The 24,801-nt window shown below is 46.9% G+C and overlaps 3 protein-coding genes across 3 annotated transcripts; 1 reads left to right on the top strand and 2 right to left on the bottom strand.

Moving 5' to 3' along the window:
* The first annotated feature begins 7,130 nt into the window (after window positions 1–7,130).
* Window positions 7,131–8,414, top strand: LOC128730622 (eukaryotic translation initiation factor 1A, X-chromosomal). Its single transcript, XM_053823695.1, has 3 exons — window positions 7,131–7,161; window positions 7,284–7,532; window positions 7,839–8,414. Exons 2-3 carry the CDS (start codon window positions 7,329–7,331, stop codon window positions 8,079–8,081), a joined length of 447 nt encoding a protein of 148 aa, XP_053679670.1. The 5' UTR covers window positions 7,131–7,161; window positions 7,284–7,328; the 3' UTR covers window positions 8,082–8,414.
* Window positions 8,415–9,047: 633 nt separating this feature from the next.
* Window positions 9,048–11,431, bottom strand: LOC128721979 (stabilizer of axonemal microtubules 1). The gene is made up of 6 exons (XM_053815789.1): window positions 11,372–11,431; window positions 11,096–11,302; window positions 10,726–11,014; window positions 10,320–10,669; window positions 9,443–9,728; window positions 9,048–9,358 (listed from the first exon to the last, which is right to left on the bottom strand). The coding sequence occupies exons 1-6, from the start codon at window positions 11,429–11,431 to the stop codon at window positions 9,048–9,050; spliced, it is 1,503 nt and encodes a 500-aa protein (XP_053671764.1).
* Window positions 11,432–14,933: 3,502 nt separating this feature from the next.
* LOC128721976 (phosphatidylinositol 4-kinase type 2-alpha) lies at window positions 14,934–24,041 on the bottom strand. The gene is made up of 5 exons (XM_053815787.1): window positions 23,570–24,041; window positions 18,131–18,249; window positions 17,625–17,755; window positions 16,673–17,554; window positions 14,934–16,394 (listed from the first exon to the last, which is right to left on the bottom strand). Exons 1-5 carry the CDS (start codon window positions 24,039–24,041, stop codon window positions 16,310–16,312), a joined length of 1,689 nt encoding a protein of 562 aa, XP_053671762.1. The 3' UTR covers window positions 14,934–16,309.
* Window positions 24,042–24,801: the final 760 nt, after the last annotated feature.

Here is a 24,801-nt window from a genome sequence, read left to right as displayed (position 1 = left end):
AAGGCAATCAATGAACTTGCTGCCTTGTACACGACTAAGCCCCCTGAGGGCTATGACAAACGACAGTCTTTTAGGGTGGACATTCAACACCTGCTATAAAAGTCCGATATCTGGGAAACTATTGATAACACCAAGTTTTTCTACCAAAGTGTTGTGCTGGGGGGAAGAGAAATATAAGCTCCTGCCGCACACAATGGACTCCTAGAGAGCGTGGAAGGAAGAATTTATCGCACCGATGAGGCGAGCGTTTATGGGCACGAGTTTACGAGCGGAAAATAATATCATCGTCGTGAGGCATCGTGCATTTGCATAACTAAAACAGCAATTGAAGCAGGCGAGATCTTTCGTTTTCTTCAGTCAGGCATACACTTCCGGGCGTTCTCGTTGCTACTTCCGGTAGAGGCGTAAGGGAAGCGTGTTACGAGAGGGCCAACAAAATCAACATTTGTTGCCAGCTCAAAGCGAAATGATGATGTTAAGCAACAGGCACAAACAGAGGACGTTCGAAGGCAGAAGGTACAACAAGACACTGTGATTGTTTCGCAGCTTAACTCTGTTCAAATGAAACGTGTCACCAGAATGGGTACGCTCGGGGTTATGATACTCTCACTTTTAAAACCGTATAGTTTCGCTGGGATGTAGTGAAGTAGAAAGCGCGGGAAAGCAAGAGAGAGAGAATGATAAGATGCCGGACCCTACTGGCAGACTCTTTACCCCAGCAACGAGTCCGCCCTGCCCTCTGGAAGAGCGTTCTTATCTCGACTGACACGGTTGTGGCACCGGGAAAAGCGAAGGTGCGCCAGGGCAGCAAAGAAAACCCCAACCGAAAGAAGCTCACCCAGCGTACACCAGAGCGTTATCAGACGATTGGCTCATGAATGAGCACCCGGGTGTGCTGTTGTAAGTGCGTAGAGCCGCGAAAACCCTTACGTGGTCCTCGTTTGCACTGGACAGAATGCCATCCGCATGTCGATGGCCCCGCAAATGACCGAAGGGAACTGATAGCACTGATAAGACGGCGACGCCGACAGAAATTCGAGGCGGTGAAGATCGTCTAATCGACTTTCGGGAATCGGGAACGATACTCGATTGGCCCCCGGGTGTGCACCCTTTCGGTGGGGATTGCACAAGTTCAACAAATAAATGAGCCTTGAAGCTCAAAAAAAAATGGTGCAAACAAGCGGACTAACGGATATGTCATCATTAGGGAGAGCGTGTGGAAAAAAAAAATAACCACACTTTTCTCGATCGATCATTGGAAGCAACGCGGAAGGAAAGCAATCATAGTAGACGCATATTATGAATTTTTTTTTGCTCTCTCGCACTCCATTCGCCAATGGAAACTTCCCCCGCGGCCAGGATCATTACACGGCCGAGCTGCGATCGGTGTGTGAAAGCAGGCGCGGCATTGGTAATTGAATAAATGAAATTTTCGGGCTCGACACGTGGGGCGTGAAGGAATCGGTTACGCTGTTTCGAATGCCAGTTAAATCAATCATCGCCATTCGGCTTCGTCGTTCTCTCGCTGCGGGTTGGGGTTAAAAAATGGATGCCACGCCGCCATTTTTCCCTGGGTTGAAGCTGATTTTCTTATCACTTTTTGATGATTGCCACTTGAGGTTGGTTTTTTTTTTCGGTTGAGTTGAACGTGTTTTTCTCTTTCTCTCTCCTTTTGACTCATGGAAAGTTTGCGAAAATCGTCATACATATTGTACAGCCAATAGATCGTTCGACGGAGCGGCCAAATAAGTGCCACGTGCGCATGGCAAAAGTGCTGATTTTGGCAGAACCATGCACCCCGCAAGAGTTCATGTCCGAAGAAGTGTGAGAGAGAAAGAGAGGGATAGCCCGTGCAAGAAAGAGACAAGAAGCAACAATCAGGACACCCAGCCGGGTGGTTTCGTTGCGAAATGCATTTGCAATCGGTTCTCCGTGCCGGCGCCACATTACACCGACAAACCAACATGACCGAGTGTGGTTGGGGGTTGCCAATTACTTCTCAGGAAAAGGAAGCGGAAGAAGAAGGCACAGGGGATGATGGCGGGCGGGGGGGGGGGGGGGTTCGTTAGGTCAGCAACATGTCGATGCTGCAGCCCCAACGAATCGAAGGCAACGGCCGACAGCCAACAAAGCCGGGATGTGTAGAGAATAGAAGAGTGAGGCGAGAGAACACAAAAAAATCCTTGAAGGTCACTGTTCCGCGATGCCATCGGACCCTGGCACGCGTGTGTGTGTGTGTGTGTGTGTGGCGGGTTTTAATCATAGCCAGGTTCGCGCAATCTTCCCGCTACGGTGCCGATGTCAGACATCGCTTCACATCTCGCAAACTCCAGAGAACCCCCGGGGGATGCATCGTGGCATCGAAGCGAAAAAAAAGAAGAAGAAACACCTCAAAACCAGTTACGAGTGTATGCCTATGTACGCGCGTGTGTGTGTGTGTTGGAACGAGCGCGATGTTTTCCGCGGTTTCGCTTTGACGGTCGTTCGTTCCGATGATCGTTCTTTCTAGCCGTTCATCTCGGGCTGGATAGCCCCTTCCCTCTCCCCCACCCACCCCACCCCACCACACCGATTATCTCGTCCTGGTCCGCGGGAAAGGCCCACAATGGTGGGTGTGGGAAGGCATTTTATGCGAATCGTTCCATGGGGCAAAAGGGTTACAAACGAGCGCTCGAATGCAACCAAAAGGAAAGCCACGGACGGAATCTTGGTGGTGTTGAACATTCCAAGGCTTTCTACAATTCTTTCTCTCTCTCTTTCTCTCGCTCCCTCGACGGGAAGGGGCATGTAACAGCGATAATATGGTAGCTTTACATGGCCACCTCAACATGATCCGTGGAGGATCGATGGGGAGAGATTGCGAAAAAAAAGGCCACATCTCCCCCGACGAGCCACAGATCTTCGTGTACGTGTGCCTGTGTGTTGGTGGCAGTGATTCTAGGCAAGAAATTATAGCTATTCCGGATCCATGAGCAACCGAGCTCGGGGGACTGATGAAATGATCTGCTCCGCTCCCTCTACGTGCAATTGCCGGAGTAACTTGCTATGAGTATTACTGAAGAACTTCTCCATCTGCACCCAGAATAAAGCTGTAGTCACCAGATTCTGGCAAAGTTTATCTCCCTCCTACGCAAGTGGCCCTTTTCCAAGTTGGCTTGAAGCGAAAAAAGTACCAATTTGATATCGAAATGGCTTCAAGAATCCCCAAGAATTGTACCTATTGCACAATTGGGATGACGGGATTTTTTTAATCAAAATTCAGTTCCTTTACATTTGTTTTTTTTCTCCTTTAATTCTTAAGTGAACTCTCAACCAAGAATCAGCCGCTAGCTGCTTCATTCTTGTACACGTCATCGCTACGAAAGCCTTCGCGCCGTTCTGAGACCAAAACCGACGGCGACGAAAAACGCTCCATTCACGATTTGACCACCAGCGGGGATCGGTGGGGGTGAATGCCTTCTTTCTCGGGAGAGGAAAAATCATCCCCCAGCCGGGGGGATTGAAGGGGGACGCACACACACAATTGGCATCGTCTGCCAAGGGTTGTGTTCGCTAATGATGAGTTTATAACCACCCGACTGTACTCTCCCAGCCCGCGCGGATCTTTTCTGTTTCTTTTGTCCCAGAACTTCCTGATCGAGAACTATCTTTAGCAGCAGACGGGAGAAATACTCCCGGGCGAGAGAGAGAGAGAGAGGGCCGTCGTCTGTACGTATTAAAGTATCTCATCGTCACACCCCGAAAGGTCCATCTTTCAGGTCCTCTAGTTTACACAACCTCGTTTCCTATTTCGCCCCGAGTTCTCGACCGGTTTCCGCCGACCGGCCGGTTTTCGAGGTGTTTTCCATTGCATTTCCCCCTCCCCTGGTTCTGTCACGGCTGCTATGATTTTAGCAGCATTGTGCGATTATTCTATCCATTCTAAAACCATCTTGCTCTGCCTTCCTAAGGGAGGCACGTGCTTTCTTTATGCTATTGGCAACAACAACAACAAAACTTTCGTGAGTTTAAATTTGACTTACAAGCAACGCTTCGTCTAGGGCTATTGTTTCCCCAGGAAACTAGTTTCGGGGGCAGTTGCCAAAAAAAAGGAAAAATAGCATCCACAACACCGTCATCAGCGTAGTCGCCGTCGCCTGCTTTTCTACTCACATATTTAGCCTACTAGAATGGAAAAAAAGAGTGCAGTCTGGGCACCAACCGACCGATCGTTCATTAAATTGCTTATTCAAGTGTCACACTGTTCTGGGGAGATGGGGGAACTACTGCAAAGTGTACAACGGCACACAAGAGTGGCGACATGAAGGGTCGTTGTCCCGCGGCGGAAGGACCAGAACGCCATGAATTACAATATCGTCAACGATGGTGATGAGATGTTGTGGCTACAGCCGCCACATATTCGCCGCTCTCTCTCTCTCTCTCTCTCTCTCGCTCTTCGAACGATGGGGGCCGTGAGTGCGGCGGGAAGATTGTATCGCGGAAGCCCAACGGGTCTACGGGTCGCCCGGGTGGCCAGACGGTGATGTGTTGGTTGACGCGCCGAAACCACACCATTCGGCAGAACTCGACACTTGCCTGTGTTATGTATAAACGGGCTAATCTGCTCTTCTAGGGAATCCCGTATCGCATGCTACCGTGGCTAATACACCAGCAAAGTATGGTATTAGAAGGCCCCCCTCGACCCAGGAAAATTCGACGTAACGACGGGTGGCGGTTTAGAAGGGGAGAGAGAAGGGACAATTTGTATCCGTACGTATGTGCGTGCGCGAGCATGCATATGTGTGCATACGCATGAAATTGATCCACATTGCGTTTATGTGAACACGGTGTTGGATCATCTCTGTGATCAAAAAAATCAAAAAAAAATAATGAAAAACACATCGACGTCTCCCTTCGCGGAAGGGTGCAGAGAAAGGTGTGTACGTCGTTTTTTTTCTTCTTCTCCTGATGGCTCCATTTATTAATTAACTCCACTCGCGCATCACGGGCACGGGATGGCATGGTCAAATTATCGCGCCACACACACTGAAAAGCGACACGCCAGCCCCCGGATGTAATGTTCCGCTCTTCTCCCTTTACCGTTCGCCTTCGGTCGTCCCACGATAGCGCGTCAAAGGCAAAATAATGTATCACACACGCACGCATACATCCGCGCAATCTCATAAATCCCTTAGATTAATCAAACCAAACGTACAACTGCACTCGATACACCCCTGTCTGTCTGCCTGCCACCCGTTCAGCCCACAGACAGATAGAACACTCGCAGGAATCCGGAGTATTTTGATTCAGCAAGGTCGACAAACTTCTCCACCTCTACCTCCCGAGCAGGGGAGGGGGGAGTGGGGGAAGGGCTCACAATCGTGGACCGAGGTCCATGTCTGGCAAACAACGCGATAATGATTAGCTGGGACGCGTAGGAGTGCACGGAGAAATGCGCTCCGAAAAGAAGAAGAAAAAAACGACGAAAACGCTCATCGCCACCTCGGCAAGGCAAGAGAGGCGTGTGCGGGATGATGCATTCATCGAAAACTTTTGTCCACGTAGTCACCGGAACGGTGCCGTCCGGAAACCCCAGCAGGTTGGTTGGGAGTGGGGCATTGATTTTTCCGGTTTCGGCAAACCTACAGGATACGCGATGAATGGCACGACCCGGGTTAAAGGGTTCGGGCGGAGCTGATTTGAAGAAAGCGCAAATAAATCATTTTCCCACCGTTTGCCATCGCGTCAAGCGAAAAAGAGTTACGCATCGGCCTCGGCATGGGCACTTTTCACTCGCGTCCAGATCATCATCCCTTCGCTGTATAGGGCGCGTTGGGCTAGGTTGCTACGATGGCAATTTAGGTTCTTCGCTCCGCTTGCTTATTTTAATTTACTTTTTACGTTTTTTTTTTTCTCTGGCTGGTAATTTGCTTCGCTGAAGCGCACGCACTCTGTTCGCTCGTACAAAATCACACACACGCACGCACACATACACACATATACGAGCGCACTCGCGGGTAACGGTAGATTGGATACCAAAGTGAATACCTCTTTTTGGCTTCCTTTTCGTCACTAGCGGCCAATTAAGCTGCCTCCTCCCGGTGCAAGTGTCCCGTGGTAAAGGGTGACCGTCGCCGCCGCTGGTTTCTGGTAGTCCTTTGCCGTAGTTCTGCGTCGATTTCTGGTAATCCGTGTCCCGGCCCAGGGCTTGCAGTTTCGCTGGTGGAGCGGACGCAACGCCAACGTCACACGTACAAGGAGGGGATGGAGAACACACACTCTGTGGCTGATGTACGGCAAACGCAAAACGGAAAACGGAAACAAAAAAGCTGGACAAACCCGACAAGCCGAATGGGGCGAGAAGGGACCGATTTTTCCGACAAGTTACACGACGACACCACGAAAGTCAAGCCTGAGCCCGTGGCTATATCGAAGCGAGTTGGGTTGAGATGAAAAGTTTGACAGCAACGTCAACGTTCCTGAAACGCTTCGCTCACGGACACGCTTCATTTTTAGCTCTTGAATTCAGTTTTGAAAAAGATAAAATAGAATCTGAAATGGAATGAGAGTTAAAATAATATTTTAGTTAAGAATTGAATAGCTATTTATTATTTTAAAAAATATGCCAAGCAAAAAAAAACATCTAATTTGTCGTAGACTATCGAAGCACTGAATCACGTGTCATTTAGCAATCGAACAAGATACCACGCATTAATTTTGCAGTCATTTCAAGGAATCTCTCCCTTTTTTATAATTTTTACCTTCAGTGGAAAATCTCTGGAAGTTTAAATCATATTATTAATTTACAGCTCTATTCTCCAGTAGTTTTTCAAGCAAAATTCTGATAAGAAAAAGTAGGACATCATTAACGAAGCAACTGGAAATCTTTTTGTCATACTAAATTTAAATTTTTCTTATATTTATGCTGTCTTTGTATACTTCAAATGTTTTGATTTCAAGCATAAAGTGTTGCTCATATTCATTATAATTGTAATGTGCAGCTATAATTATAGCAACTTGCAAATTGATAACTTTTGAAATACTTTGTAAACCTTGCAATGCATCCTGAAATGTTGTTCTATGTACCCTGTCACCGAGCGCTTCAGCATTGTCATACCATCGAATCATGACAAGCTTGCTTCTTTTCGATCCACGCCTCCTGTCAGGCATTGCAGCGCTCTGGTAACTAGTCCATTTTTCGTTCGTGAAAAACATTTGCCATTATAAGTGGAAAACGTTTTCGTTCGCCCCTTTGTTTCCACAACTGAGCTAACAAAATTGCTTCCGTGTTTGTGTTTTTTCAGCATACCTTTGCGTGAAGTGATCACCCGCCACATAGCTCGGTAACCATGCCGAAGAACAAGGGAAAGGGAGGTAAAAACCGTCGTCGCGGTAAGAACGAGAACGAGTCGGAGAAACGCGAACTGATCTTCAAGGAGGACGAGCAGGAATACGCACAGGTCACAAAAATGTTAGGAAACGGCCGACTGGAGGCGATGTGCTTCGATGGCGTGAAGCGACTGTGTCACATTCGTGGCAAGCTGCGGAAAAAGGTGAGCTAAAAACGCTTCCCGATGGTGCGATTCCATGCGTTTAAGGACAAAGAGTGTTGCGATTTATAGTGCAAACCGTAGTGAAGGAGCCAATGCTACGGAGTGTTGATTGAATATTCCGGAAGCTGCTTGATGTGCTTTCGCCTGGTGGAAGGGGGACTGCGCCGTTTTTGCGCAGCGTCGCGCCAATGCCAAGTGAATGCAGGTCGAGCGCGGTCGCACGTTGACTTGCATACGTGTATGCCAATGCGGGTGTAACTAATTACGTGCGTGCATGTGTGTTTGCTTTATGTTTACATTTTCAAGGTATGGATCAACCAGGGTGACATCATCTTGATCGGTTTGCGAGACTATCAGGACTCGAAGGCGGACGTTATCCTTAAGTACACCCCCGATGAGGCCCGAAATCTAAAGACGTACGGCGAGTTCCCGGAATCGGTGCGCATCAACGAAACGGTAACGTTCGTCGAGAACGATATGGACGACGACATCGAGTTCGGCGACGATTACAGCTCGTCTGAGGAGGGCGATGCGATCGACGCAATTTGATCCGCAGGCGGTCCCTATCATTAAAATTGCTCCACGGTGTGGCAAGCTGATATAGGAGTGAGCAGAAGCACTGTTTAACAACAAACCGAACCACCAATGATGATGATGATCAGCGAGCATGAGTGAGTGGTTCGACGAGTTTCAGCTAAATATTATTGTTTGTGTATCAAGGGGGCTGATGCCCTGGAAGTGATTTGTATGTAGGAAAAGGGAATAGTGGCAGCAGGAAGTGAACTATTGGTGTTGTATAAGAAGTTCCAAATTTCCGATCGAGAAGATTATCGTTTATATAACACACAAACTCACAAAAAAAATACAAATGTGTCGTCTTTCTGTGTCGCTAATTCCGCCAAGAAAGAATTAAGTCAACAATATCAACATGCAATATGTGCAATATGCTCACACTCTTGACACGACCAGCCATTGCTTAGTTGGGTGAATGTTAATTTATGTTTGATAAACACGTTGGCCATTCGTGGAATTTGTACATTATTTATCAATTTATATGTCACGCCACGCTTGCTCTGTCCACGTGGAAACTCAACAAGGACTTCACAGATTGGGGCGTCCGGTGCCGATGACTACCCTATCGAAATCCGGCTAGTCTACTTAGCACATATGTACACGCAATACAACTCATAGATATGAATTGTACATCCAACTACAATACTTGCCGATGAATCAGATTTTTTGAAGACCTCCATTTGTATTGCAAATTTGGACATTCACCTTGAAAATGGAAATTCAACTTGAACGAATAAAGCATAATTTTTGTAGAAAAACATCATTTTAAACCCTCTGACTATGCCAGATAATAGACCTAGCTGTACAAGATCAGTATTTACAAAAATTTATTTTTTATCTTAACAGAAAAAACTAAACAATTTATTTTTTAATTTTCTCTGCGCACTCTGCATGAATCTGCGCTCTGCTTAGCCTCTTCAAGGCAGCATCTAAGACGCAAGCTCAACGGTGTCCCTCAACGCAACGCTCAATAGCAGCCCGAGGGTAGCTTATACCCTGGCTTGTCGTTTCTACGTTCGCGCAGCAATTTATCGCTGCTGGATTGCATGATTGACAACATGCCATCTCACTTGAGCACGGTTCTTCGATGTACTGGCCAGGTGGGGCGTAGCTAAGTTTCTGCACCGTGTCCGAATCCATTGGCAGGTTTGGTGGCTGATAACGTGCTCGCTGAGCCCAAGGATAATGCTCTTTTGGAGGCGGGCAAACGGGCATATAACTGAGCTTTTGCGTTGTGTCGCTTTCCATAGGCTCTAGAATATTCAAGAAAATGCGAGGAAGAATATGAATATGCTAGAAATTAACCCGATCAGTAAAATGAGTGAAGTTTTCCTCACCTTCCGGTCGTTTGTAGACCAGGATGGGTTTACATGATTTCGTCGGAATTATGTTTTCCTTGTTCGCTGGGTACGATAACCGGTTAACCGTTGCACTCTCGACTCGTCCCGTTGGCATCACAAGTGATCCCTGTGGCACGATAGGGTCCCGCTTTGCCTGGCCTTTGCACACAAAGTCGTGACGTTGAGTAGTTACTTCCTGCATCGGACCATCGCCAATCAATGGCGCCGGACGAGGAAGAATCGGTGCTGGTCGTTCCGCGTGGCAATGTGTGGCGAAGGATGTCTTAAATAGAGGTTGCAAAGAAAAATGTTACACAAACTGGGTGAATGGAATGCACTTTCCACAGGAACTATTAAATGGCGAGAACACGGCATGCATTCCAAAAATCTGTTAGGGTGTCCTTGCAGTTTAAATCTGGCGTGTGGTTTGTATGTACAAAGGGGCTATTCCTTGATACGAAAGAATATAACTGCGCTGTGAAAACTTGCGGCAGAACCGTTGGTTATGAGGGTGGTGCGTCATAAAGATCTACATATTGCCTTTAAGTATATGGATGAACTACAATTACCTTGAATTGATCGAGAGTTGGTGGAGCTCTGTAGCTTTTAGTGTAATGTTAAATGGCAGTGCACGGCTGTACTTTCAACTCTAGGTATAGTTTACGCTAAGAAATACGCAACATATGGCCATGTGGCGGCAACATAGGCACAATCTCCAAATAGGTATACAGACAAAACCAAATGTTACACTCGTTACATCAAGGCTCGTGAGCAATGTGACTCAATGGTAATGCGATTGAACCCGCTAGTTTACGGGTGCTCCTGCGCTTGGTCAAAAAAAGTTGGAATGATCCACAACGTAGCTAGGATATACCTTGTAAACCGTGTCGTCCTCCAGCTTCTGGTTGGCCACACGCAGATGCGCAACCGGTCGTATCGGCGGCGGCCGCTCCCCACAGGTTGCACTATGGTAGCTCTCTTTGTAGACTGTCTTCGATTCGAAACCCGAACCGGCAGATACGGCGAGATTGTTATACGGCAGCACCATCTTGGCCCGTTCGCTTGCACAGCCTGGCATGTAGCTCTTCTTGTATGTCGTTTCGTTGTCCATGGCCACGTTCGGCGGTTGATAGCAGGCCCGCCTGGCCCACGGAATGTCCTCTTTCGGAGGTGGACAGACCGGTCCATAGCTAAGCTTCGTTGTCGTCTCCGACTGCATAGGAACTGCAACAAAAGCGCGACATCAATGGTGCGCTATTCAAACGGAACGGGAAACTTACTCTCAGGTCGTTCGTATTCTCTAAACGGTTTACAAGAACGAGCCGGTTCGAAACTGGCCATGTTGGGGCAACTGTAGGAGAGCTTGTTAACGGTTTGCTTCTCGAACGGCGCGCTATGCACGTGCATGTGGCCAGCGGGAACAATTTTGTAACGCTTTGGTGTCGTCTTTGCCACATAGTCATGTCGACTGGTAGTCACTTCCTGCAGTGGTCCTGGTTGAATCAACTGATTACCAGTAGGAACAATTGGCTGAGCTCGATCAAAATTGTTGTAGCCAGGATAGGACAGCTAAAGGAAGAGACAAACAAATCATGAATGAATCAAGGCACCACGTGGCAGGTTCGCGTGTTGGTTAGGACCAGTGCTCACAGCGGTAACGGTTGTTTTTTCAAGACTTCCAGGATGCGGCACCAAGTGGCTCTGGGGTTTAATTGGCAGTGGCCGTGCGTTCACGATCAGCTGTGGATCTGTGTTAAAAGATGTTTTGTACACCGAATCTCCTCCAAATTCTACCTCCGGTGCCTTGTACGTAACAACCGGCTTGCATGATTCACGCTTTGGAGGCTGGACATATCGCTGCAGGAAGAGATAAAGTATCTATGTTACCCTATTACTGATGATTTTGAGAGCTTCAGCACTACATACCACACGTTTCATGGGTACACAGCCCGGTCTGCCACAAGCACAGTTGCAACACTGCTTCATCTCGGCAGGGCAGTTGGCAGTGGGGCAACAATCGTCCACGATGGTGACAGGATCCTCGCACGGGACGGGACAAATGTTTTCACAAGGATTCAACGAATCGACGCACACCTCTGGGCACCCGGGCACTAGGAATTCTAATGGCGTAGGGCAGCACGGTGCTTCCGATGGTAGTAGAGGCGCCTCGGTGCAATCGACTGACGCGCATAAGTCCTCCGGGCAAATCTCAACTGGGCACACTCTGTCGGACACGGAAGTACCGAGTTGCATCACATTATACATTTAAGGTCATGGGTACCACTCAAACCACGTGGTTTAAAAGGAAGCATGGCCATCAAACAAATCGCAACACTCCCCTCCCGCTAAAGGGACTGGTTGATGAGGCCAGGAAACCCTTTTTCGCACCCGCTCAACAACCGGTGGGCGCTATTAAATCAATAAAACCTATATTTATACCGTTCAATTGTTTGCCTAAATGCTCCCAAATTATATCGAGGCCAAGAGCACCCGCGGAGCGAAGGGCTACGGAATAGGGCCGTCACTTTTCCGAAGGATAAAAAAAACGACACGAAATTTCCATCTTCACTCACCCGACCGCCACGTGTTCGGCCGTTTCAGCCATCGCGACTTAAACTTTCGTCAACGGAAAGAACGGGAAAACAGTTTCGAAACAAGAAAATTTCAAGCCTAAATTTGGACGGTTTCGGTTTCAACGGCATAAGGATCCGTCCGCTCAGAAAGGGATGTTCACAAAAAATGATTCTCATTTGCAAGCTTTGCAACCGAACGCAGCCTACTGTGTTAACTTGGCTTCCAATGCATTTTCATGCACATGCGAAACGAACCCGACAAGAGGCTTGAAATCATAGCATACTAGAAAATGCTGATATCCAGCCGCTGGGACGTTGGAACGGCTTGTTATTTTTCTTTTCGTTTTTTCTTTGACTCATGACCCGCTTTTTCCCATCGGCTTGGGTAGTCGACTTCATTTCCAGGTCAAACAGTAACAGTCATCGTGGTTGGGACGATCATATACACATATACTCCACTCAGCAAGCGATGAGGTATGCAAAGCTTCTTTCCGTTGAAATGCTTATAGAGTTTTAGAGATTGTATTCATATTATTTCTTGATTGAGCATGGTGGTGGAACATGGAAAAAAATTCAATATCATGCTAATAATGTACACTCCATTCAAGCATGGAAGCTTGTCCATAAAGGATTCCCTGGTGGGGCGTTGAGGGCACACCGATAATGGATTCCTACGCTACCGTTTTAATGCATTTCTCTTGTAGTAATGGAAATCCATTGAAGGGCAACTGGCTTCTAAATACCAGCAATTGGGGAGTGTTCCTGGTCTAGGCAAATTAGTATTCCCAATATTATCCTTGATGTTGAGAACCGATGGCATTGACAAAGAGTCGATACGTAGTAGTTTGAAGAATATGCTATTTGATTTGCCAATGAATAATAGACTCCAAGTTTAACAAGAAAATAAAAATAGCCGTCTTTTACGACCTTGGTAATATATTAATAACAGAACCGGCGGAAATTGTTTCACGTAGATCACTCATGTTCCTTTTTATTTTGTTCCTTTCTAAAACAAGGCACATGCGTGAAACAGTTGCTCGAAATGCAGCGAAACGCACCATTCCGTGAGATTATCTGTCTTACAATCACTCATGAAAAAGTTTAGGAGCTGCAAAGGTGGAAATTCGAACACTGAATAACCGCGTTTTCCGTGGTTTTTTTATCCTGGTTAAAACATGCTTCTCAATATTGTCATCCAACGTGACGAAATGTGATTTATGAACTAAAACTAACACATCACGTCTGTCCACTTCATTATGCACTTTTATGCTGCTCGGCAATAGTCCCATATGTCACGAAATAATCTGTCTGGCCCTGAGACCCACCCGACTAGAAACCTTCCCCAAAATCACCACACGTTAGCACGCCAACTGTCGAAAATGGACACACGGCCTCCCAAAGTTGGGGGTCTGCGTTTGGAGCAGTGAAACCTACCAGCGAGAGGCCACCGAATGCCTCCCTTTTGTCCACATCCACAGCGCAAGGATGGCACCCAAAGACCCACGCGATCGCTGCACGTTCACCGGCCTAGCGTGCCGAACCGAGCGAACCAAAAAGCGGAACTGAAAGCAAATGCCCCGTACGGACCACGGGTCTACGTTCGGTAACGAATTCGTTCTATTGCGACCCCACCGGGTCATGTTTCGGGTGGGCTCGTGTACGGCGATCCCTCAACAGCCCTCACTGAAGGGGAGCGTGTAGCGAATGCAGGTCAGCCAGCTAGGGGTTGAAGCAAATGCTTCGTCCTTTTAACCCTCGTCCTGCAAGCGCGTGGTTAAACCAATACTGACACACGGTACCGGTGCTTCACGGACGACTGGACAAAGGACGTTGGTGGGCGTAAGTCTCAGGAATATCCTTTCCGAACGGAAAGTATAACGCAATCCTAAACCCTCAATGGAAACGAGACCCACGAGCACGAGATGGAGAGTAAAAGCTTAACGGTTTCTACATTGAGAATTTGTTTTTCGATTTTATTTTCTCTCCCACGCTAGAGCGTTATGGAAAAGCGTATGACGTATGTTGTGTAAGTCTTTTTCATGTAGATACCAGCAGACAGTACCGCGAGTGAGCGATTGAAAATCTTTTACCGACACCATGTAAACTGAAGTTAATTTTGCTACACGTCGTTAGTTTTATTGGGGTTAAACAAAGGCATGCAAAATGCAAATATTTTTAACGGCCAAATAATTTGTTTTTGATCATTGAGGTAGTCTTGGGATTTAAAAACAAAAACAAAACAGGGCCACGCCATCTCGCTCCGTCCTGAAATCACATGGAATCGGGTCATGTACCATCCAGCCGTACGCCACGTGTGCAGGTATGCCTGGAGCATCGATCAAACACGCATTATATCCATTGGTGGATCCGACACTAAATGTGGGGTAATCGGGAAACGTGAATGGTCCGCTTTTCGCTGCAGTACGGCACCAGCGGGACTCTTCTCCGCAGCGGAAGTCGGGAAAACTGTTGAACATCAATAAAAGTTGGGAAGTACAACCGAGACCCTGGGGCGACTATCGTAATAATACGGCAAAGGAAAATCAAAGACAAACACACGCACGCACATGCTTGTGTACGGGGTCTCAGGACGAGACAAACTTTAGAAATTAGGTCGGCTTCGCTCGCCAATCGTAAGGATGAGACTGGGCTATCTGCAAAATTGTTATGCCGTTTGTCGTGGTTTTAATTCGTCCATCGCGTGTTCCTAAGTTATTCCGCCCCAAGCAGGCAGACACAGTGGAAGACATAATTCAAAGCAATTACATTTTTTATGCGATCGTTTGTACTGTTATGATGTATTATTCGAACAAAGGCTAAACTATTCCAAAAAAGATATAACAAAATTTTGTTTAAATGTTCAACTTTTTTCTCAATCGCTTAGAAAACACATCCAGTGGTGCACTTTAGCGTACATTAGTAATTTCAATTATATTTTACAAACCAGATTCCAGGAACAAACAGAAAGAAAAGTCCGCCAATGGCCAGCAATGAAGAAGAGAAGAAAATAATCTGATGTGAGATATATGCGTATCTTCTATTACCACCGTTTGGTAGAGGAGATATTTTCATAAAACTTTTCGCTGCATTGTAACAGCTGGTACTATCGTGCCTATTGTAGTTTTGTTTCTAATTGCACAACATAGTTGCCTTTGTGAATTCCTATTATTTCGTCCTTGCACTCTATCTACGCCAATTGCCGTGGCAATTTCCTTTTTTCTCTCAGGCACACAGGCGAACACACCGTAGATCACGTTCAACGTTTTCTCCGGGGATGACCTTTTGTTGCTCTTATCGATTGTTCCTACGGCTTTATAGGAACGCGAAACACAACAGAAACTAATCTAAGTGTTTCTTTGCTCTACCCGACTAGCTGCTTGCCGTTTTTTCCTAGCAATGATTCTGGTCTGAACACTATCGGACCCTTCGCTTTCAGAGCTTCCTCTAGACATTACGCGTGGCTCCGCGAGGGAACTGCGTTAGTACAGCAGTAGCATTGATCGCGCAGTGATACGAGGTCGCGTTACATTGTTTTTGATAATCGTTTACTTGCGTTAAATATAGGGGACTAGTGGATATAACTTGATTATGCAGTTACCGCGTACTGATAATTTTACGTTGTTCGTTTCACTCTCAGCTCTTCGAGTAACTCTAGTTGAAATCAAGAGAACTCTCACTTCAACCGGCAGAAAACCGACATTATTCACTGTACACACTGATCCGCCGGATGTAGAAACCGGAATTCAAAAACAAAACACTCACACCTATAAGTTATGCTACTGACTAACGCTAAGTGCCGACTTTTCCGAAGCCTGAGAGAATGAAAGTGTCCGAATACATCACTCCGAATTTCCTTAACTCTCACATCACATGAAAAGGGGCTCGTTGTGGTTTAATGTTTCTCTGTCTGATTTCTACGCTCCAACAATCACGGTATGCAGGGTGATTTGGATTTTCTCATTAATTTCGCCTGATTAAATACTCCTAGTTATATGTATATATTTATAATATGTACCGTTTCACTTATTGTTGGTATTAGTTGTTTTTTTTTTTAATTAACTACCTGCACTTTCAAGCTTAACGAGTACACCAACGCTCATTTACTCATTACGATAGAACTACGCACATCAACCGCATGCAAACCGTTGCATTTAGGCTACCGTTTTTCGAGCTTTTTCCTGTCGAAGGATCGGTATCCTATCAAACAGTGTTTCACCTGCTTTGACGATTCTCTGACGCTTTTAGATGCACAGCTTTGATTTCGAATAGTTTTTTTTCGAGCCAAGATACACTAACACCACGAGAAGAATGGGCTTTTGTTTTGGAAGCGCTGCTGGAATGAGAAAAATCTCGACGATCCCGGATTTACTTTTGATCTGAAACGAGAAAGAGAAAACGTTATAAGCCCGATGTGTGTCGTTTCTTGATGGTCTTTAAAATTATTATAGAGATAAATTAAATTGGTTGAAAGAGGAAGAAGAGCATGCATTTATTGGATAAAACAAAACTTAGCATAAAAGCATAAAGCATATACAACTGTTAGTCGAGGGAAAGACGCAACAGAAAAGTGTGTTAGTCGTTAAAAAGAATCGCTCGAGCGCGTCAGTAGCGCATGTCTCACGCGTCGAAATAGTCACTTGGAAACTGGACCAACCTCTCGACGATGACGGCCGGCATCTGGACCAACTGCACAGGACTCTTGCCGTCCTTTAAAGCTTGCGTTAGATTCAGTATCTGGCCGCGCATCACAGACATCTGCCGTTCGAAGAGGCCACGGTCAAAACCCTTGTCCTGCTTGAACAGCTCGTACAGTTCGTTGCACAGTTCCTCGCAGAAGTTCGAATCGGACAGCGACGGCAGCACTAGGTCCTTGATGTCCTGACTGAATGGTTGCTTCGCTTGCGGCAACCAGGCCCAGTGGTACGGGTATGCGCGCCACGAATCGGGATGCTTGAACGGAAACGCTAACCCATTGTCGATCGCTGCGATCTTGATTTCTGGCAGCTGCACCAGATTCCAGTCCGTGTGTTCCATCATCTCCAATCGGCTGCTGCTGCGCGGAATGTACCCACCGCCGTTGACACCGTTCGCCAGCCCGTTAAACCCGTTCGGGCTGGTTGCCGACGGAGACGTCGGCAGAATCGACGGTTGGTCGTATTTAATCAACCAGTTGTCATTGCCTCGATCCGTGTTACGTATAATGTAGTCCAGCACGACAAGCCGTTCGAACTGCAGCTGGAACTTTTCTCCTAGCCTCGTCGGTAGTGGTTCCTGTTCGAAACGGCGCAACCAGTAATCGGCGTCTTTGTAGCCATCGACGAACAGCTGAAAGGAGCCCGTCTTCGGTGGTAGGGACATGCGATTGAAACGGGCCGCCGGAATACGCTCCTTGATGGTTTTTTTAATGCGCGCCTTCTGCCGGTCTATACGCGGATAGTTGAACGTTTCCGAAACTAGCCGTACGACACGCGTTTTCGGAACGATGTTTAGATTTAGTTTTTGGTCCACTAGACTAGCTCCGGCTTCCGAGAGATACCTACGGAATGGGGATAAGAATTGAAATTTAGTTACGAACGTATTTTAGCGATCAAGAACCGCTCGCCTACCCCTGATTCGGTATCAGACAAGCGCGTCCAAAGCAGCAAGGGCAGCACAGCTTGTGCATCCATTTGGTCCACTTGGGGTTCAACCTTCCATAAGGTTCTTCGTCTTTCGGTTTAAACACGGCGATTACTTTCTGCAAATTGAATATAAAAATTGTTCGCATTAATGGTCGATGCTGAGCCATGCAGAGCTACTATCCAGAGCAAAAAGTAACGATATAGGCTAACCAGAATCACAAATGTACGATTCATACCAAAATTTCTACTGAAAAACTTCACGTTATAGAAATTCCCCGTTGCATTCAAACCATCTGTCTTAAGTACGGCACATCGGCTCCACACTTAAGCAAATGATCTGAACGGAAATCGTGTGCTTTTGCTCATCGTTGCAGGACATGTACCATCAATAAATTTCCTGATGGCGGTCCCGTTGAAAAATGAGCGTGACTTGGTTGTGGTACGGAGCTTTAGATGAGCAAGTTCAAGCTTTTATCTGGGCTGATACTTACTTTGGCGGGATTCTTGACAAAGTACGATCCACTGCTTCCTTGGTAGATGCGCTCCGGATAGATGCTAGCATCAATAGCTATTTCCGCCGAGTATACTAAATCACTGAAGTGGGGATCATCTGAAATTGTAATAGATTTGCTAATGAGTTCCAAGTAACAGCTCATACTCACGTGAAATATAATTCTCTAGTTTATATAATTTATTTATTTGTGTGTATACTTTTATCTCATAAAAAATAACTATTCAATGCATAAATAAATCCGAAAAATGCCCATAAAACCCTACTAATCTTTAACACTAGCATGGATTTTATCTGAATGTGCATGTAAGTGTTTTCCATTACATTGGCAGCAAAATAACAGCTAGCAGTTCGCGTTACAATGCTATTTATTTTAACTGCGTGTGCAGCGAGAAATGCAAGCTGCCAATGAATCCCATTTTTCCCACCTGTTTCCCATGCATAGTAGCACTTTTCGAAAAACCTTCGCGAAAGCTGCACCCTTCTTATCTGCTCGGCATTTGTTGTGTAAACCGCCCCATGCTGCGGGTCTTTTGTAGTACGGCCCGGTATTCGTTCACCGTTCCCTATCGTGTTTCGCACCGTTCTCAAGCTATGAAAGCTCGAATGAGGTTATCGCAAGAGCGGAGAAAACTGGCGTTCGATTCGGTTCGTTTCATTTTGGACCGCAAACCCGAACGGACGCAAAACTGGACTGTAATTTTAATTAGAGCATTTTCGCCAAACATCCGCTTGCCAGAACACACAAACCGGTAAATTGGGGCCCGAGCGCACACGTGGAAAATGACGTCGCGTTTAAATCCGATTACAGATTTGCCACGTTTCGATGCCTTCCCGCTGCGTGCGCTCTTTCGCTTTGATCCACGTACACAGAGCACTCTGCATGTGTAGAACCTCTTTTAAATCAAGCCATAAGCACGATTCATGGCGGGTTCGCTGTGGGAAAAGAAATGAGATTTTCGAATTCTTTGGCCACCGTCCAGCAAGGATGCATCTCACTTCTCAGGTTTAGTAACGAGGGCACGGAGGTGCACGTGCAGCGGGTGCGCTTGCATTGTGAGACGTTTTGCCTACAAAATGCAATTGCCAAAAATAGCACTGATGCTGTGTGTGTGTGTGCCAAATTTGCACTCACTGAGTCCTCCGGTGAGTCACAGGATGCTAAAATACAGCGAACAATAGTGGGTAGGTATAATCTAATTTTTTGTTTGAATTATTTTTGGAACGCGCAGAAGTGAAGGGGTTGATCAAAAAATCTATCCACATTTATGGTACCCCCGGTGCACCAAGGCCACGTGTTACAGCGTACTACCCGCGTACAACGAAGCACAATCGCTATGGCTAAGAATAAGACACCGCTTGCGATAGCAGCGGTGGAAAAGCGAAAATGAATCGATACTTTTGCTTGTCTAGAAAGAAGTTTTGCATAAGAAACATTTTGCTTTATTGCAACCATCTTGGCACATCGTTAGCAAAAGCCAAGTCAATGTGAATATGTTCTTGAGCGATATTTTCAGCACATCTAGGGTCTTCTTTTTATTTTTCTCGGAAAGCTCGGAACAAGAACGGCACGCCTCGACGCCTCGTAGCCATAAACGATCATAATCGATATCGTACGACTGTTTGTGGTCTGTACTGACCACTGCATCGGGCCGAGAGCAAACGTCGTAGTTTTCCGCCTAGCAAAGCCCTGTGAAACCGTTTCTAGAACGTTGCCCGAGTCGATAGGGACGCCGCTAGGAAGGATGTTTCGCATTCGGAGAACTCTTACTTCTCGTTTTAACCACAGCGTGTGCAGCTCTCCTATTTCTTTTGTGGTTCATCGTAAAAAACACACGCCTCAGCTGGACTGCCTCGTTTCGTTCACCTTTCCGTGCTTTCCCAGCGTTTTCCCTGCGTAGGACGAGTACCACGTGACCGGGAGCAAACAAATGAGTGTGTGAAAAACCATTTCTTCGCTCGTGGAGCTCATCCGCATATGTTGTGTGGGTGTGTTTGCACGTGTATTTTAGTTTTCCCTACGAGGACGATTAAAATAGAAGAGAAAAACCCTAGTATGGCTTTTAGCTAGTAGCACTTTTACCTGAAATATCGTTGTATGGATAGTAATCGTCATCGTAGATGAGGAACTCTCCGTTGATGCACTCAACCCGCGTCGAGCTTCCGGAACCACCCACACCGGAAGCTTCCCCGGCCAGGCTGACGATGGCCGTGTTAAACTGGAAAACGTGTCCTGCGGCACCGGAAGCGCGCCCGTCGGTCTGTTTCGTGGACCGGAGCCCCGGTGTCATACAGAGCACGTCGTCCACGCTCTCGTATCCGCACGGTGGCACAATAATGTTGGGCGACCTCCCCGAGCCATACTGACCAAGGAGGCTCGCGGTGTAGGTGGCATCAGGTGGGCAGGATTGTGCCGTTACCGCGGGGAAGGATTCCGTTCCCAGCAGATACGTGGGATTTATCACGGAAAGCGTCTCCCCAAGCGCTAGGGACGACGTTGGCGTGATTCGTCGTTCGTGCTCATCCTCGAAGGACACGTCGCCGCCGCTCAGCGGGGCGACAATGTTGCTATCGTCCAGGATGAAAATGTTCGAGTTTTCTACGAGCATTTTCGGTGAATTGCGAGCGAGGGGGCCACCCCCGCTACTCTCTTTGTGTGACGTTGGCCGTGGGCTTGCGTTGAAGTAACTTAATTACTGGCAGCCCGCTCCTGGTCGCGCGACCTTCGCATCCTTGCTGAGGCGGCATAATAATCCTTATCGAAGTTACCACCAACAGCAGCACCACAACACGAGAAGCAAGAAGAAAAGCGTGCGTAGGTTCACTTTGCCGCTGTCAAAATAGCTATCACTGGGCGGCATTATATTTAGGCAAGCGACACGTCACAGATTTTCCTGCCAGCAGTACACGGCACAAAGTTACGCGTCCACCGCGACGTACTTATCGCTTTTCCAGCCACGACACGGAAAAGGAAAACGTTGGGCTACCACTTTGCCGCCATCGAAACGTTGTCACAGCACAAAAGCGATCCAACACAAACCCACGGGCACTTTTTCTTTGCCGTAATGTGCGTTTCCACAGGGCACACAACACATTTTCGCTCGCAGCGTCAAGCGCGCTGTGTCGTCGTGGCCTGCTAAGTGAGGTTTAGCAATGTGAAGAGAAAATAATTGTTGCAAACTACCGCGAAAGGCGAACGAAGCGGACGGCTTCTCTCCCCAGGGACGAGGCTTCGTCTTAGCAACACGATTCACACAAAACAAGCGCCACAACAGAGTGTCGACACACAGTTAGCACCATAGTGAAAACTAGTGGACCTTCGCTCCAGAGAGACGACCGATAGGACCGAACCGACCGTCAGCTGTGCGCGCGATCCAACGCCGGTGGTGCAACTGGAAAGTGAAAATTTCGACTGGCGAATGGCGCCACGGCTCGATACGCCCGGAGCCCGAAAGCTCGCTAACCGTGTCCCCACCACACGATGGCTGTGGTGGAAAATCAGTAGAGCTTAACAACCCACCGGACGCGGCCTTCCTTCCTTCCGCTGCACATTCGAACAAAATGATGGACGCGAAAACAACCTACCACACGTTGCGATTCCGCCTAACGGGGGGCACGGTGGAGTACGCACACGCGGGGGCTAAAATCGTGTAGGTTCGGGAAACCTTTTCGAAACGTCAGACAGCAGAATGGGGCGGCGTAAAAATGAATGTCCTACGAAATTTCCCCCGGTGACCCGACGACGAAGCTTCTACTTCGAAGATTCAGCTTTCAGCCGTCCGTGCAGCACGTTATCCTTCCCCTACACGAGTGTGTCGTCATCGATTTCCCGGCATAACGCCAACACAATCCACACACCGACGGTAGGGATTCTGGCTGGGTGGAAAGCTCACAAAGTTTCCCTTCGGAGCTTTCCGAACGGGGTGAGCTAGTTCGAAGCTTTTCGATGTTCGAGCGTAAAGTTAACAAACACGGACTGCCGCTGGATACCGTGCATGTGTTTATGCACGCACGCTAATCACGGAGCGAAATAATAACTCATTTTTGTGCTGTTATTGATTAATTGCGTAAGCATTCGTGATAAGCGATGTTCAGCACAGTTACAATTAATCGTACGCGTAGTGAGATATATGCAACAACCGCGTTTTGTTAGCTACAAGTGTGGGAGGAATCGATTCGAACTGCGCGCAAGTTGATGCGCTTTAGATCTCACAGGGCCAATTCAACGCATTGGTTTCACAAAGCATGGCTCACGTCTATAGTGTCTATTATACAGGAAGGTATTTTAAAAATTGGCGCGAAAAAAACGCGAAATTGGTTGTAAAACGAAGGTGACCAATAAATTGAGCTACGTTGCAAAGGCCACAACAAAACGAAAAAGTAATCGATACAAACTGTGGTTGGATTCGTAATGAAATGACGATCGAAAACTGCGTGCCTCATTGCCAAGGTTATATGCAGTCGTTAGAGGGGATGTTTGCTGGAGGGGAACCAATAGATTTAAAACATTTGTTCTTGTTTCGTACAGCAAGAAACCTGTTTTGATTTTGTATTGTATAAAAGCGATTTTGCAAGGCGATAAATATTGTATGGTTATTTTTAAATTCTTTTTGAAAATAAAATACCATCGCATGGTTAGATGAACATAATCAATGAAAATATTTTTCAGATTGCGCCAGAAATTCTATTGAGAAAATGATAATACATGGATCAATGCTGTGAAATAATTGGAGTGAATGATGAAACAAATATACTAGGAGCAATAGATTACAAAATAGAAACGTTTCTAAGTTTTTTTTGCGTTAATAGGCATCTGTAGAGATAAGCTTCAGTTTATAAGGCGGAAATTTTCCACAGTTACGAAGAAAGAACATCTATTCATTTCTTACGAACTTCAGAGTGTTCTAAACCCACCCGTTCGTATTACCATTAGACAACGAGAACAGCGATAAGACGACATAAATGCTGCTGTAACAATTCCCATTGGGCTTCGACTTCTTGCACAACCCTAGCAGTGCTTCCGTTTCACAATGACTAACGGCGGCAGCTGTAGGGCTTCTTTGCATGACGAATGCGCAAACGAGAATGATCGAGTAACCCAGCAGACAACCCGACCAGCGTATGTATTGACTTCAGCTAATCTAGTGTGCTGTTGCGGCAGCATCTGGGGCTGCATCAACATAAGCGCCTGGTAGTGATAAGCACTTTTTAACCCGCAAAGATTTGTACAACGATTTTGCCGCAGGCTTAAAATGTATACACAATGTTTCCCCGAGGTTATTGTCGCTCAATTTACGAACGTTTAGGGCTCTTTTGCTGAACCTTTCATAATATCTTTTGCTAGCGTTTTGAAACGTTTCAGCTACGCATTAATGCAACTGCAACAGATGAGTCATAACGCTACCCCGCGCATACTTACCGGGAAATTGATTGTACGTAATCTCGTGGTCGCGCGACCCCAGCAGGGGTTGCGATTCCCGATCGATGCCGGAATCCAGCGTGATGCCTTCGAAGCTGACGTCCGGTACGAGTGACGTCCCGTCCCCGACGTCCACGACGGTGGTGGCCACGGTCGAAGCTGAGGAAGTAGACAACCGCGACGAACTTTGGTTGTTCACGCTCTGCTTATCGTCCACGGTGGCGCCGAATAACACCGACGACGAGGCTGCCAGTAGGCCGTGGTTGTTTACGATCGTTTCTTTCAGGTTTCGCACTCCATTGCTCGTTACCCGGTGCGTACGCTCGAGGGTTTGTACCGTCGTTGTGGGTTCTAGATCGCTGCCAAAGGACACTCCTTCGCCAGCAGGACACGGTATGCAGGGTCCGTTTATCGTGTGACTACTGCCTGTATCTCCGAAGTCCAGATCTACAAGCGTTCCCTCGGAGGTCATTTGACCGATTCGTTTTTGTTTTGTTACCCGGCGGATATCACCATCGAATATACGACAATACTAGACGAACGGGTGATACTGAGCTCGGCAATTTACTTCACACTTTTGCCACAAGCAAACTGTGCCAGTTCTATAGCGTTCTTCACAGCTTGCAAGTTGGGAGCAGTGACGGTACAGCATCAACAACAAACGATGGTGGATGAGATACTAGGTCGAGCAGAACCATTCGTTGGACAAGCGTTGTGCCCTTTCCGCATGCAGTAGCGTCGGGAAAGTGGTTGTCCTTCGTGTGTGGTGTTGAATTCGGAACCTCTTTGTCATCGACTGTTATGGCGCTAGGCGCAGATATCTCATTATCATCGTCGTCGATGTGTCGTAGCGCAGAGAAAACACGCAGTTTCCACCAACACAACACGATCTATCAGCCACTTTAGCAAGGTTTTGCACTTGCTCACAACGCTTCTACAATGGAATAAATGTACAGAAACCGGGAAAAGTGCACCGGATGTTTGACGAAAACTAATTTCTCGGTTTACACGCACTACGCAAATGCCGTAAATTATTATGGAAAACCCCTAATCGAATCCGATCCGCCCCAGCTGGACAGTGTATTTTGATAATTCGGATGTCATATTGGCACTCCGGTTGTCAATTTTGAATGTTTGTTTCAAACGACGGTTGGCTTGAAAATTTAAGTAACGTAATACATTGAACTATATATTACTATTTAAACCAACTGTTTTAGCCTTTATTGTGAATA

The sequence above is a fragment of the Anopheles nili genome, chromosome 2 (assembly GCF_943737925.1).
Source record: "Anopheles nili chromosome 2, idAnoNiliSN_F5_01, whole genome shotgun sequence".
In the NCBI taxonomy this organism is placed as follows: domain Eukaryota; kingdom Metazoa; phylum Arthropoda; class Insecta; order Diptera; family Culicidae; genus Anopheles; species Anopheles nili.
Note: the sequence above shows the minus strand (reverse complement) of the source record. Positions and strands in the feature narration are given on the sequence as shown.

What these genes read in the sequence shown, in the direction of transcription:
- LOC128730622 (XM_053823695.1), top strand. Translation starts at nt 7,329, where the DNA reads ATGCCGAAGAACAAGGGAAAGGGAGGTAAAAACCGTCGTCGCGGTAAG. An exon ending in GTGGCAAGCTGCGGAAAAAG is followed by an intron (nt 7,533 to 7,838) that starts GTGAGCTAAAAA and finishes TACATTTTCAAG; the next exon opens with GTATGGATCAACCAGGGTGA.
- LOC128721979 (XM_053815789.1), bottom strand. Translation starts at nt 11,431, where the DNA reads ATGAAGCAGTGTTGCAACTGTGCTTGTGGCAGACCGGGCTGTGTACCC. An exon ending in AGAATACGAACGACCTGAGA is followed by an intron (nt 10,670 to 10,725) that starts GTAAGTTTCCCG and finishes CTTTTGTTGCAG; the next exon opens with TTCCTATGCAGTCGGAGACG. An exon ending in AGGACGACACGGTTTACAAG is followed by an intron (nt 9,729 to 10,319) that starts GTATATCCTAGC and finishes CCTCTATTTAAG; the next exon opens with ACATCCTTCGCCACACATTG.
- LOC128721976 (XM_053815787.1), bottom strand. Translation starts at nt 24,041, where the DNA reads ATGACCTCCGAGGGAACGCTTGTAGATCTGGACTTCGGAGATACAGGC. An exon ending in TACGTACAATCAATTTCCCG is followed by an intron (nt 18,250 to 23,569) that starts GTAAGTATGCGC and finishes TTACAATTTCAG; the next exon opens with ATGATCCCCACTTCAGTGAT. An exon ending in CCGGCCGTCATCGTCGAGAG is followed by an intron (nt 16,395 to 16,672) that starts GTTGGTCCAGTT and finishes TTCTCGTTTCAG; the next exon opens with ATCAAAAGTAAATCCGGGAT.